Source organism: Dendronephthya gigantea, unplaced genomic scaffold, assembly GCF_004324835.1.
Source record: "Dendronephthya gigantea isolate DGI-Jeju-01 unplaced genomic scaffold, DenGig_1.0 000252F, whole genome shotgun sequence".
Classification (NCBI taxonomy): Eukaryota; Metazoa; Cnidaria; class Anthozoa; order Malacalcyonacea; family Nephtheidae; genus Dendronephthya; species Dendronephthya gigantea.
The window spans coordinates 53,347-69,599 of NW_021163262.1; the positions used below are offsets into that span (position 1 = coordinate 53,347).

Sequence of the window (16,253 nt, forward strand, 5' to 3'; positions counted from 1 at the left end):
ACACACCTCTCCAAGACTTTAGACAACACACTCAGTAAAGAAACCGGACGATAGTTGGAAACCAGTTCTTTATCTCCTTTCTTATATATTGGTACAACATGAGCGTGTTTCCATTGGGAGGGGAACTGCCCAAGACGCAATGATTTGTTAAACAGTTCACATAAGGAAGGAGCTACTTGATCAGCACATTCTTTTAAAATTCTGGCGGAAATGCCATCAGGACCAGAGGCTTTTGAAACATCAAGTTTACGTAACAAGGCTGCTACTTCAATTGGCGATATCATAATCTCACTTAACGAGAATTCGAACGAATTGTTTTGCGTTGGAATTGAATCACTGGTATGTGCATCAGGTTGAGTAAAGGAGGTGAAGTAAAAAAGTTATTGAATGCCTCAGCTTTTGCTTCATTCGTTGAGTATTTAACACTGTTATGGGTGACTATGTTCGGGATTGATCCTGATTTGGTTTTGCTTAATGTACGACCAGAAACGCTTCGAGTTGGTGTTCACTGAATGAGACACCTTCAACGTAGTCTCTATGTTTCTTGTCAATCATAGCCTTGACTTCACGTCGTAGATTGCGATACTTCTCCCACGCAGGATTCGCAGTTGATCGAGTTCCACCATTACTAGCCAAAGCCTTTCTTCGAGCAGCATCTTTCTTATGAATTAAATGTAACACTTCACCATCAATCCAAGGTGGACTATTGATGTCTCTAATTTTGACTTTGGGAACATGTTTTTGATCTTTCATCATGAACTTTGATCTTGACCATATTTAGCATATTATTCATGAAAAATGATGGTTACCATTGCAACCATAATTTTCAATATGATCTTGATAAAAATTATTATATCAGTCTTAATAAATTACGGTTGCAATTGCAACCATGATGATCATTATGATCACCTTGATCATCATTAGTATAATAATCATAATAAATTATGGTTACCATGACAACCATGAATCATTATATGATTTGATCATATTAGCATATTACTACATAAATGATGGTTTCCACGGCAACCATAATTTTCATTATGATGATCTTGATCATAATTAGCATATTATTCATGATAAATGATGGTTGCTATGGCAACTATGATGATCATTATGATGATAATGATTAAAATTAACATATTAATCATAATAAATCATGGTTGCTATGGAAATCATGATGATCATTAAGATGATCTTGATAATCATTAGTATAATAATCATAAAAATTTATGGTTATAATAACAACTATAATTTCCTTTATGATGATTTTGATCAAAATTAACATATCAATAATATTAAATTATGGTTGCAATTCCAACCATGATGATCATTATGAAGATCTTGATCATCATTAGTGTAATAATCATAATAAATTATGGTTACCATGACAACCATAATTTTCATTATGATGATCTTGATAATATTTAGCATCTAATTTATTCTAAATGATGGTTTCCACAGCTACCATAAGTTTCATTATGATGATCTTGATCATATTTAGCATATTATTCTTGATAAATGATGGTTACCTTGGCAATCATAATTTCTATTATTATGATCTTTTCATATTTAGCATATTATCATGATAAATGATGGTTACCATGGCAACCACAATTTTTATTATGATGATCTTGTTCATATTTAGCACATTTTTCACAATGAATAATTGTTGCCATGGCTACCATAATTTTCATTATGATCATCTTGATCATATTTAGCATTTTATTCATGATAAATGATGGTTGCTATGGCAACCATTATCATCATTTGATGATAATGATCAAAATTAACATATCAGTCATAATAAATGATGGTTGCCCCGGCAACCATAATTTTCATTATGATGATCTTGATAATATTTAGCATATTATTCATGATAAATGATGGTTACCATAGCAACCACAATTTTCATTATGATGATCTTGAACATATTTAGTATATTATTGATGATAAATGATGGTTACCATGGCAACCATAATTTTCACTATGATGATCTTGATCATATTTAGCACATTATTCATGATAAATGATGGTTACCATAACAACCACAATTTTCATTATGATGATCTTGTTCATATTTAGCACATTATTCACTATGAATAATTGTTGCCATGGCAACCATAATTCCATTGTGATGATCTTGATCATATTTACATACTACCATGATAAATTATGGTTGGCAACATTTTGATGATAATGACCAAAATTAACATATCAATCGTATAAATTATAGTTGCAATGCAACCATGATGATCATGATGATTATGTTGATCATATTTAGCATATTATTCATATAAATGATGGTTACCATGCAACATAATTTTCATTATGATGATCTTCACCATATTAACATATTATTCATGATAATGATTGTTGCCATGGCGACATAATTTCATTATGATGATCTTTATCATATTTAGCATATTATTCATGGTAAATGATGGTTGCTATGGCAGCCATTATTTTAATTATCATGATCTTGATCATATTTAGCATATTATTCATAATAAATAATGGTTACCATGGCAACCATAATTTTTATTAAGACGATCTTGATCATATTTAGCATATTATTCATGATAACTGATGGTTTTAATGGCAACAATTATCATCATTTTCATGGTAATGATCAACATTAACATATCAATCATAATAAATTATGGTTGCAATTGCAACCATAATTATCATTATGATGATCGTGATCATATTTAGCATATTATTTATGATAAATGATTGTTACCAATTCAAACATAATTTTCATCATGATGATCTTGTTCATATTTGGCATATTATTCATGATAAATGATGGTTGCCATGGCAACCATAATTTTCATTATGATGATCTTGATCATATTTTGCATATTGTTCATGATAAATTATGGTTATTATGGCAACCATAATTTTCATTATGATGATCTTGATCATATTTAGCATAATATTCATGATAAAGCATAATGTTCATGATAAATGATGGTTGCCATGGCAACCATTATCATCATTTTGATGATAATGATCAAAATTAACATATCAATCATAATAAATTATCGTCGCAATTGCAACCATGATGATTATTATGATGATCTTGATCATATTTTGCATAATATTTATGATAAATGATGGTTAATGGCAACTATAATTTTCATTAATATGATCTGGATCATATTTAGCATATTATTCATGATAAATGATGGTTGCCATGGCAACCATGATGATCATTATGATGATAATGATCAATATTAACATATCAGTCATAATAAATTATAGTTGCAATTTGAACCATGATGATCATTATGATGATCTTGATCATATTTAGCATATTATTCATGATAAATTTTGGTTGCCATGGCAACCATGATTTTCATTATGATGATCTTGATCATATTTAGCATATTGTTCATGATAAATTTATTGTTACCATGGCAACCATAATTTTCATTATGATGATCTTGATCATATTTAGCATAATATTCATGATAAATGATGGTTACAATAGCAACTATAATTTTCATTATGATGATCTGGATAATATTTAACATATCAGTCATAATAAATGATGGTTGCCCCGGCAACCATAATTTTCATTATGAAGATCTTGATAATATTTAGCATATTATTAATGATAAATGATGGTTGACATGGCAACAATTATCATCAATTTGATGATAATGATCAAAATTAACATATCAATCATTATAAATTATGGTTGCAATTGCAACCATGATTTTCATTATGATGATCTTGATCATATTTAGCATACTAATCATAATAAATCATGGTTGCTATGGAAACCATGTTGATCATTATGATGATCTTGATCATCATTAGTATAATAATCATAATAAATTATGGTTACCATGACAACCATCATGATCAATATGATGATCTTGATCATATTTAGCATATTATTCATGATAAATGATGCTTGCCATGGCAACAATGATGATCATTATGATGAATGATCAAAATTAACATATCAATCATAATAAATTATGGTTCCAATTGAAAATATGATTATCATCATGATGATATTTATCATAATTTGCGTAATAATCATAATAAATCATGGTTGTTTTGGAAACCATGATGATCATTATGATGATCTTGATGATGTCATCATAAGTATAATAATCATAATAAATTATGCTTATCATGAAACCCATAATTTTCATTATGATGATCTTAATCATATTTAGCATATTATTCATGATAAATGATGGTTACCATGGCAACCATAATTTTCGTTATGTTGATCTTGATCATATTTAGTATATTATTCATGATAAATGATGGTTACCATGGCAGCCATAATTTTCATTATGATGATCTTGATCATATTTAGCATATTATTCATGATAAATGATGGTTGCCATGGCAACCAATATCATCATTTTGATGATAATAATCAAAATTAACATATCATTCATAATAAATTATGGTTGCAATTGCAACCATGATGATCATTATGACGATCTTGATTATATTTAACGTATTATTCAGGGTAAATGATGGTTGCCATGGTAACAATGATGATCATTATGATGATAATGATCAAAATTAACATATCAATCATAATAAATTATGGTTGCAATTTCAACCATGATGATCATTATGATGATCTTGATCATATTTAGCATATTATTCATGATAAATGATGGTTACAATGGCAACTATAATTTTCATTATGATGGTGTGGATCATATTTAGCATATTATTCATGATAAATGATGGTTGCGATGGCAACAATGATTATCATTATGATGATAATGATCAAAATTAACATATCAATCATACTAAATTATGGTTCCAATTGCAACCATGATGATCATTATGATGATCTTCATCATAATGAGCATAATAGTCTTAATAAATCATGGTTGCTATGGAAACTATGATGATCATTATGATGATCTTGATCATCATTAGTCCAATAATCATAATAAATTATTGTTACTATGAAAACCATAATTTTCATTATGATCATCTTGATCATATTTAGCATATTATTCATGAAAAATGATGGTTGCCATGGCAACCATTGTCATCAATTGACGATAATGATCCAAATTAACATATCAATCATAATAAATTATCGTGGCAATTGCAACATTGATGATCATTATGATGATCTTTATCATATTTAGCATATTATTCATGATAAATAATGGTTACCATGGCATCCATAATTTTTATTATGATGATTTTGATCATATTTAGCATATTATTCATGATAAATGATGGTTGAAAGTGCAACCATGATGATCATCATGATGATCTTGATCATAATTAGCATAATAATCCTAATAAATCATGGTTGCTATGGAAACCATGATGATCATTATGATGATTTTTATCATATTTAGCATATTTTTCATGATAAATGATGGTTGCTCTGGCAACGATTGTCATCATTTTAAAGATAATGATCAAAATTAACATATCAAGCATAATAAATTATGGTGGCAATTGCAACCATGATGATCATTATGATCATCTTGATCATATTTAGCATAATATTCATGATAAATGATGGTTAGCATGGCAACTATAATTTTCATTATGATGATCTTGATCATATTTAGCATATTATTCATGATAAATGTTGATTGCCATGGCAACCATGATGATCATTATGATTATCTTGATCATATTTAGCATATTATTAATGATAAATGATGGTTGCCATGGCAACCATGATGATCATTAAGATGATCTTGATCATCATTAGTATAATAATCGTAATAAATTATGGTTAGCATGACGGCCATAATTTTCATTATGAGGAGCTTGATCATATTTAGCATATTATTCGGGCGGTGTACGAACTGGCGTCGCAATGCATGACGGGCGAAGGTTTTTCAAAATGGCGACGAAAGAAAGATAATTTGGTAAGTCTCTTACACGTATTTTCCTCTGTTGTATTATAGTTCATTCTTATTAAGACATATTGATTTACAGCTATGAAAAAACTATTTCAACAACCATGGCTTTTTAAGTCTGGTTAGCTTGTTTTACATATGCACAAAGGCGATATCGAAAGCACTTAGATATCGCGGTAAATTATTATCCAATCTTGTGCGTTTTAGTTCTGGCTATGCCCTGCAAGTTCCATGATGCATACATTTGCCTATATTTGGAAGATGCGTATACTGACCGATGGCCTGTGCATGGTAATATGGCATTTTGGGATGAAGCAGCATCTTCAGTGAACAAGGCATGCAACAGCAAGTCTTCTAGAACAGGTAAACAGAATGTGTTAGCCATTATAGCCATGGTCTGGTGAATGGGGGATACAGTATTATCAAGTTGCTTAGCCCAAAAAATGGCTCGACCATGGCTCAATGGCTTATTAACAATTTAGCAACATTGCCGAAGTCATTCTGTTTCATTCATTTCACTAAAAACCTCATCAAACCTAATTATTTGTTTGATAATGCAATGTCTTAAAACAAAAATACTTATATTATATTTACAGTAGTAATTTTTTATAAGGATTTATTTTTCCTAAATCTTTTTTACAAGTCCTTCATGTCTCACACGAGTTACAAAGCAATTATCGAAACAGTTTAGATCCCTATCAGAGGCCGAAGATGCACTAAATATTGAATACCTGGTCAATTCCACAGTTGTTGAAAATAATAGTCCACAGAGATTTTTCATTAATGATGAATGCTTATCACCAATTTTCAAATGTTCTCCACATCAAGATCATAAAAGTGGCAAAACTGTCGGTGATGTGATAAAAGATTTTGTATCATGTTTTCAAACAATGACGTCCACACGACTGAAGATGCAAATATTAACTCACATATTGAAGCAATGTGTTATTGCTATGGATGGTACAGAATTCCTTAAATTTATCAATGATGATTACCTGGAGAGAAGCCTTGGTGCCATGAAAACACTCTTCTGTAATGGCAAAGCAAACCTTATTTATAGTCTAAGCAAATGTTTTGAAAATGCAACCACACGAATGCCATTGGATCGGATGCCTTTTGGTTTGATTGATTACAATATCCGTTTCTTTGCTGGTGACAGGACATGCAATCTTCATATGGAAGAGCATTATGCTTTATGGCTGGAGACAATGTTCTCTCATTTTGGCCATAAGTGGCTATGTCTCCATCGTGGTCCAATGTGACAGTATGAGAAAGATCCAATTACAAACGATGGTGACATTATCCAAGAGGCATTACAGCAGTCATCAATCAACCTGGATACTTCCTGTTCAGATATTGGCATAGACGAGTTTAATATGTTATCTGTCAATGTTAGTTACAGGAAAAAGAAAAGCAGGCAAGTTAGAAAATGGGACAAGTCAGGGTCTAGAGTTAAAGATTGATGGTATGGAAATAAACAATGTCACCTCTTGGAAATTACTAGGCGTAACTCTAGACTCGATTATGAGCTATGAGCTGCATGTGGATGAACTTTCAAAAACGATCTCGAAACGTCTTGGACTTTTAAAACATATCAGTCCCTATTTAAAGCAGCGACAGCGTGAAATGTTTTATACAAGTGTGATAAAGCCTACTCTCATGTATGGTAGCATGATATGGGACACTTGTAGTAATATGTCTAAGCAGTCCATTCTTAAGCTACAAAGGAGGGCTGCTAGAATCATCTTAAGTGTAGATACAAAGACGCCATCTATAACTCTATTTAATACACTAAATTGGCTACCTTTTTATAAGGAAAGTCTTATTAAACGTAATACTTTAGTCTATAAAAGAGTAAATGATTATAATGTTCCAATGTACATCTGTAATTCCTTAGTAAGAAATTGTGACACTCATAGTAGAGACACGCGTTATAATAATCTAAATCTAGTAACTCATAAATATAAGCGTGAAACAGAAGGTGGACATACTTTTGCAGTCAGGACCGCAAAGAAATGGAATGCATTAAAGACTAGCCTTAGAAACCAGGCTTCTATTAGATGTTTTAAGCGTACTTTTTACAAGGACCTTTTAGATGCACAAAAGGCCACTATGCTTTTTTAAATAGTAATATTTTATAAATTAGTTTTAGACAAGAGTATCGTACTATATATTTATTATAGGGCCACAGGTTTGTCAGTAGCTATGCTAACTGTTATGTGTTACCCTGTTTAAATAAAGTCCATCAATCAATCAATCAATCAGTCAACTTCAGTTTGTGTGACTTATCTAGTAATGATGACACAGTATCCCACTATGCAACTTGTGAAGAAATCGAAACTGAGACCACCAGCATTCCTGTAGTTTCACCACACTTTTATCCTCATATGGAGGCCCAAACTAATGCTTCCATTGAAGTATATTCTATTGATACAGTATCACCTAACAATCTCCCACCTGGTACCACCATTCTTCTTACAGTATCACCTGATAATCTCCCACCTGGTACCACCATTGTTCCTACAGTATCACCTGACAATCTCCCACCTAGTACCACCATTGTTCCTACAGTATCACCTGACAATCCTCCACACGATATCACCATTGTTCCTACAGTATCACCTGATAATCTCCCACCTGGTACCACCATTGTTCCTACAGTATCACCTGACAAACCTCCACATGATACCACCATTGTTCCTACAGTATCACCTGACAATCTCCCACCTGGTACCACCATTGTTCCTACAGTATTACCTGACAATCCTCCACATGATACCACCATTGTTCCTACAGTATCACCTGATAATCTCCCACCTGGTACCACCATTGTTCCTACAGTATCACCTGACAAACCTCCACATGATACCACCATTGTTCCTACAGTATCACCTGACAATCTCCCACCTAGTACCACCATTGTTCCTATACCACCTGACAATACCCCTACCATATCTAAAGATGAACCTTTCAATCTTCTTTGTGGACATCCATGTCAAAAGAGACTGAACAGGATATAGCGCTGGTATTAGTTTGTTGTAAAGAATTGGAGAAATTTCATAATATAAAACCCAATGGCAAAGGAAGATGTCAACAGCACAACCCAGATATTTATGATCCAATGAACGTGAGTTGTAGCAACCACTAAGCTGTATGGAAACAGATTTGTAACAATATACTTAAATAATTAATTTGTAATAGACCAATCATTGTGTCACAAGTCACGATATATTTAATTGTTCATAATTTACTGTCTTTTTCTTTTTGTTTGTACTGCAGTAGCATCCTATTCATTAAATGTTGATGATTCATATAACTGAAAAAATAATATTTTTTAGAGCAAAGTGAATATTGCAAGCATCAGTGCCCGGCAAATCCAAAAACGCATTGAGACATCTGGATTTACAAAAAATGCTGAAATTCAAGTGAGTAATATAATATTTCCAATAATTTTGACTGGTTTTGCAATTGCAATACTCTGAGTTAGACAGTGAGAATAAAATTTGTTGGCATTAGGTGGAGTAAAATCTGTTAAGAGGTCGGCTTCGGCGGCAATGGGTTAATGATCATTGAAAAGCAATCCATTTGCAATGTGTTATTAACAGATGTTCAAGTACAGTACACATGTTTATTCTCTTCTTAGATGCAGGCACTCACAAAAGCTAAAGAGGCTAATCTCTACGGGCGGTGGTGGATAAAGGCTGATGCATGTGACATTAGAAAAGGTTTAAGAGAAAGGACACATGGGCTGTGGGCTTGTGATGAGGATTTAGGTGATGGATCATTACAAATACTATTTAAAGAATACAAAGCAAGGTGCTCATTTGTCAGGAATATTGGTTCTACACATAGAATAGATTGGATTTTCAGGGACATCAACAAAGTGGTCATTGACCTTCAGAATGATTTGTATTTCCTAACAGCTTGTGCGAAAGCTGCAAATGATGCATACAATAAAGCTGTCAAGGAGGGTCGGGCAGCTGAAAAAAGCATGATGGAATTGGCTTGGGATGCTGCTGGTTTGATGATTTGATTAGGAAATTACAAAGTCTACGGTCTGCTTTAAATGATTTTCTTTGTGGTTCTGATGACAAGAATGTGAACTTGTGCTCAATCAAAGGAGCTTTTGAATTACCTCATAGGTTTATTTTCCAAGAAGCGAACAGCTGCTACACATTTATTAGTATTTATGATTGCAGACGAGCAGAGAAACCATAAGCCCTATGCAATTCCTGTATGGTTCTTGCCATATATGTCCTTATCTGATGGGAAATTGAGAGAGCTTGAAATCCAGCTGGGAGATTCTATGAGGAGTAAAGGAATGACAGTTGCAGGTTTGTGACAGTTGTATACTGCGGTAACACCAATCTTGATACTTAGTATATTTTACCAGGTATATTACTTGTAAATTTATTTTTAATTACACCTCTTTATTTCAGGGTTCACAACAGATGGTGAATTTAATTCACTTCGCACAATGGGTAGAACACGACCAATATCTATAATCCAAGTGTTAAGGGATGCAACAAAACAAGCAAAAAGTATTCATGTGAAAACCATGTTATCCTATTTCACTCTGGATGAAAAAGGTATTTGCTGGTTTTATCAAAGCATTTATAATATAATACTGTAGATTAAGGAAAATAATTATTACATTCATTTGCCTGGTAAATGCTTTGTTTCAAATAACCATTAAGTATATGAATTTGATTTTTAGGGCATCCAGTCTGTTGTCATCCAGCTATTCCTACATTCTTTATGTCAAGTCAAGAAAAGCCAGTGCCATTTGAAAATGCTGTCAACATTTTGCGGAGGAAGTTATTCCCATTCATGTATGATCCACACCCATGGATTAAAGGTACAGTAGTTTTACATACAACCGTGTATCACAGCCTGGCAGTGTAGCATATGGTAGAGATACTGTAATCTGACAATCCTCAAACTGATTGAGCATGTGTAATTGTTTTATGCAGGGCGACCTGAAACCACTGGCGAAGTCTTGAAGTCCATTATGGCTATCTTCCTCTACTGGAAACGTGTTGATGATTTGAAGGTCCATCCAACTGATCCTTCAAATTTTACTGATAACCTATACCAACCAGAGATAGATGCAAATGGCGAAAAGATGAACGAAAACAGCGAAAAACGTTGCATCTCAAGGGTTCGTGGAGGGCACATTCCAGGTTTAGATTTACGTCATCTCAGGGATGTTTGCATGACCCTTCAACTGGTTTAACTTATGCTGCACTCACAGGAAAGAACAAGCAATCTGTCCCTGACTGTGAGCGTCTCATAGGCCCAGGAGTGATAGCATTCCTTGAAAGAAATGGTCATGTGAGTGATGCTGCCATAATAAAATGTCTTCAAAACTGGTACAAAGCAGTGGATGGGCGGGGTTTAACAGAAATGCAGAGATCATCCTACTATAAGGATATGAAAGACTGGTTGTTGGCTGACTGGATGCCTTACTATCATACCCTTCCTGATTACACATACATGGATGTTAACAGGTATTTTACAGGGATGTTTAGACATAGTAGATCAATAAGTGCAACGTTTCTAGCTCGTTGTGCATCATTGCCTTTACTCATATTAATAAGCTTTGTGATTGGTTGATTACAACAATGAAGACACAACTATAGAAATAAACTTTCAAGAGCAACAAATAATCAAAGACAGTGATAGTGATCACTTTTGGTTTGGTAAGCCTGTCACAAAATGTTTACTCGGTTTTACAGTATGTCAAAGCATTCTTTAAATATCTGTGTCAATGCATTATGCATAGCAAGTGGTGTGAAAATTTTCAAATTTTTCACTTCTTTTATTTATGGTGAGATATTTTTATTTAAACACAATCTTGATATTTTATGATTGTAGAAAGATAAAGGGCACATGTGGCCTGACACAAGAGATCGTGATTGGCCTAATAGCCAACCTGGAGAGTAGAGAGCAGCGGCGTGTAGAATAGCAAGATCGTGGTATTGCCCCTGAACACCCCCGTGCCTCCGGAACCGATGATGTTGAAGGCATTATTGGCCTTATGCATGAAATGCTTGGAGATATATTTGATATGAAACAGTTTCTTGCTGCCCAGAAGAAAATCCTGAATGAATTCACCAAGAGAATTAATCCCAGTCTGAAGTTTTTCTATGGGTCTGGCTCAAAGGAACGTTATTCAGATTTTGACTTGCCGTCATTTAATCAGCCATCACATGGTAGAAAGCAAGAGAGACTTGACATGGTAAATTTGTCATGTAGGGGTGATCCGGGTGTCTTTGTGGCAAACCGTGCGTCTTTGCCACAGAAGGGTCAACTCACTGCACGAGCAAAGTTCCACAAGCAACCTGTGGAGCTTCCACCATTACAAGATAAATGTTAATTATTGCAACTGGTTAACTACAAAATAGTTTAAAATATTTATTTCACAGTTTTACTGGCATGTACTACTTTGTTGTCCCATAATCCTTTTTTTGTGATTGTGATTGTCAAATAGAGCCGATCATGCGGAAAGTTGTACAAAAACGAATTTTCTCCACTAATTAATACATTAAGTGCCTTGTCAGATAGAACTGGGTGAACATATTGTGTAAGTTCTTTTGCTATGTACCCTACTTTTTGATAGTTGGATGAAGATTTTACATAAACTGCTATTGCATTTTTATCATACACATTTTAAGGTTCAGCTTCTAATTTAGCAAAAACAGATCTGTTGTGTTCCTCTAGATGGATGTAGGCATCCTCAAGGGCCTTTTGCCGGTCCATACTATGACAAGTTCCTAGAACCTTGAACGGCAAACTGTGATACATATCATGCACTGGTTCATCATGGACTGGTTCATCATGCACTGGTTCATCATGCACTGGTTCATCATGCACTGGTTAATCATGCACTGGTTCATTAGTAGACCCCATAAAACCATCGCTGTCTTCACAAACACTCGAGACCAAGGAAGTTGACACTAATCTCCACAGAACAGTATATATAGAACCACTAATTGCAATTTCACAGTGTGAGGTACACATGAATGTTCCTGGTTGTGTATCTGCCACTTTGTACTTTTCAATGACGCCCATACATATCCTTCCATCTTTCTTAAATTGGACAAATGAAAATTCCAAGGTCACTACTGGGAATTGTGGGATCTTCCATAAAACTGATGACAACTTTTTAATGTGGATAATGTCACATATGAATTCTTGGCAATTGCTATCATCTAAAATGTGAAATTGACATGTAAGTAATTGTTGATGCACAGTTAGTCTTACATTTATAGATCAGTGTAAATGTGTAATTTATAATATCCTACATTGTGATAATAAAACAGCCTATAACCTTTGAAGTCAATAGTTATTGAGTTCACTGCCTGTAACTGAATAGTCATTACAGATAGGAAAGGTGATAAACTTACCACCACAATCAGGTAATGCAGAGGAAACCAATGCAGGAACCTTCTTATTTGATTGTATAACAATTGACCTTTCCTACAGCATGATAATAATCATTATAACTCTCACTCATCACTGATCATTCTATAGACGTTTTCTCAATTTACATGATTTTAATTGATCTCAATTTCACATTATTGTCTTATAAGTTATACGTGCCTTCATGCAAATTCAGAAAGTACCCAATACATTCTAATACTTATTATTAATGTCTGAGTAGTGAATTTTACATAAAAATCTTATTTAACACATAAATTAATGTAAAATGCATGTCATTTAATACTTTACCTACCATAACTGGATAGTTATTTACTTTCTCCCTATTTTTTGTGTTTACATTTCCAACCACCATTTCCTTGGCATATAAATCATCCAGCAAACTTTATTATGTTAATTATTAAGGACAATAATGCAACTGAACTATTACCTGTCAATATTATTACATTATAACACAATCGTTATGACATTTCAATAATTTAAGTATGGATACTCTCCACAGAGATGTTGAACAACTGCAGATAATGCAGTCTCACATTCATGTAAATGGGTTGTTGATAAAATATCCAGATTAAAAAGAGTTTGGTGTCTGAAAATAGCTTCAGCTCCAATGAAATGGTCTTTATATTCCTGTGTTCCTGCTTTCTTTAGAAGTAGTTCGCACAAGTCCTCATTTGGTTGTTGTATGAGGCGGTATGCTGTGTGTATGCCAACACCTTTCAAATTCTTGACATAATCACAACCAGCAGCTATACACATTTGCTTGAACTTTTTATGGTTTAGGTTTAAACCATTTAATATTTCAGACAAAGTAAAACATTCTCCATCTCCACTCATTTTCAGCTTAACCAGTACCTAGAACACAATTAAAGCAATTGTTAAATGCAGCAAATGGAAAATGTTGTGTTACTAGCAGATCGGCGTCTTGTTAAAAATATAAAAAGGATAACTTGAATAGTTTTAAGAGGGTTTAAATAGTTTTAATTTTCCAAAAGAAACATTTTATATGCAAACCAGGTGCCAACACATCCTGACTGGAATATATACAATAACAAACCTTTTCACATCCATACACCAAAAGTCTGAATCTTCTGTGATAACAAAATCTGCATGACCATGACATACCATATGGGCTATTTGTGCATCCGATTCATAGGGTGATACAATGTACCTCACACATTCTGCTAAACATATCTAATTAAAAAGAACAATTTATATAATGTAAAAAATGCACTGGGTGCAATAGAGTTATAGAGTTAAAAATATAGCACTTTATCATTTACTTACATTGACACAAACCATGATATCTTCAAATGTAATTGATGCTGCCCGGCTATATATACGATTTGCTTCATCTTTGGTAATGTTTTGCCCCTCAGCTTGTTTCAGAATCTGCTCTCGTTCTCTGTTTGCATTTTTTAAAAATATGTCTGTTTAAATTTTTGTTGTTAAAGTCAAATGTCGGGTACATTTAATTAACCTATTCATGACTGAACAGAACTCACCTTTGTCTTCTCTCATGCTCAATCGCTTTGCCTGGTAAATCAAATCCATCGAATACCACGAACGGAACAACACCTGATTCTTTCACTATCCGTAAATGTGCCTCGAAAATATCACCAAATCTATTAGTACGAACAGTTTTTTAGCACTCATTGACAATGACTATATAGTCAGACATTCAGTATTTCGAATGATCATGATCGTATGACTATAATAGTAACTATTGACTAACCTTATGCGATTCCCAGTTTGTTTTATAGATACACATAAAGCCTTATGTATCCACCATGATGCATCTATTGCTGCAGTTTGACCAGCGAATGCTTTTAAATTACACTCCTTCCTGAATTTCTTAACAAAAGCTAGTAGTCCATTAATTCCCATATTAGTAAACAAAGTGTTAATGAGGTGCTGACATGTTCACTCAACCGTGGCCGACATGCAAATGAGATGAATTCGATTTTCATCCGTCATGCATTGCGACGCCAGTTCGTACACCGCCTGCATATTATTGATGATAAATGATGGTTGCCATGGCAACCATTATTTTAATTATGACGATCTTGATCATATTTAGTATATTATTCATTCATGATCCGTCATGCATTGCGACGCCAGTTCGTACACCGCCTGCATATTATTGATGATAAATGATGGTTGCCATGGCAACCATTATTTTAATTATGACGATCTTGATCATATTTAGTATATTATTCATGATAAATGATAGTTACCAAGGCAACCATAATTTTCATTATGACGATCTTGATCATATTTAGGATATTATTCATCATAAATGATGGTTGCCATGGCAACCATTATCATCATTTTGATGATAATGATCAAAATTAAATATCAATCACAATAAATTATGGTTGCAATTGGAACCATGATCATCATTATGATGATCTTGATCATAATTAGTCTATTATTCATGATAAATGATGGTTACCATGGCAACCATAATTTTCACTATGATGATCTTGATCATATTTAGCACATTATTCATGATAAATGATGGTTGCCATGGCAAGCATTATCATCATTTTTATGATAATGATCCAAATTAACATATCAATCATAATAAATTATGGTTGCAATTGGAACCATGATTATCATTATGATGATCTTGATCATATTTAGCATATAATTCATGATAAATGATGGTTACCATGGCAACCATAATTTTCATCATGATGATCTTGATCATATTTAGCATATTATTCATGATAAATGATTGTTACCATGGCAACCATAATTTTCATTATGATGATCTTGATCAGAATTAGCATAATATTCATGATAAATGATGGTTGCTATGGCAACTATTATCATCATTTTGATGATAATTATCAAAATTAACATATCGATCATAATAAACTATGGTTGCAATTGCAACCATGATGATAATTATGATGATTTTGATCATAT

General features: G+C 33.2%; 1 protein-coding gene and 1 pseudogene across 1 annotated transcript; one reads left to right on the plus strand and one right to left on the minus strand.

Annotated features, from left to right (window-relative positions):
- The first annotated feature begins 9,519 nt into the window (after positions 1-9,519).
- On the plus strand, positions 9,520-12,255 carry LOC114540878 (annotated as a pseudogene).
- A 500-nt stretch (positions 12,256-12,755) lies between these two features.
- Positions 12,756-15,206, minus strand: LOC114540880 (exonuclease 1-like). Its single transcript, XM_028560888.1, has 8 exons — positions 15,055-15,206; positions 14,825-14,944; positions 14,607-14,724; positions 14,445-14,513; positions 13,813-14,174; positions 13,615-13,702; positions 13,286-13,358; positions 12,756-13,090 (listed from the first exon to the last, which is right to left on the minus strand). The coding sequence occupies exons 1-8, from the start codon at positions 15,204-15,206 to the stop codon at positions 12,756-12,758; spliced, it is 1,317 nt and encodes a 438-aa protein (XP_028416689.1).
- Positions 15,207-16,253: the final 1,047 nt, after the last annotated feature.

Bases quoted from the DNA above. Each gene is read 5' to 3' on its own strand.
- LOC114540880 (XM_028560888.1), bottom strand. From the start codon at position 15,206: ATGGGAATTAATGGACTACTAGCTTTTGTTAAGAAATTCAGGAAGGAG. The intron at 14,514-14,606 runs GTAAGTAAATGA...CTTTTTAATTAG, and splicing joins ATATCATGGTTTGTGTCAAT to ATATGTTTAGCAGAATGTGT. The intron at 13,359-13,614 runs GTAGGTAAAGTA...ATCATGCTGTAG, and splicing joins TAAATAACTATCCAGTTATG to GAAAGGTCAATTGTTATACA.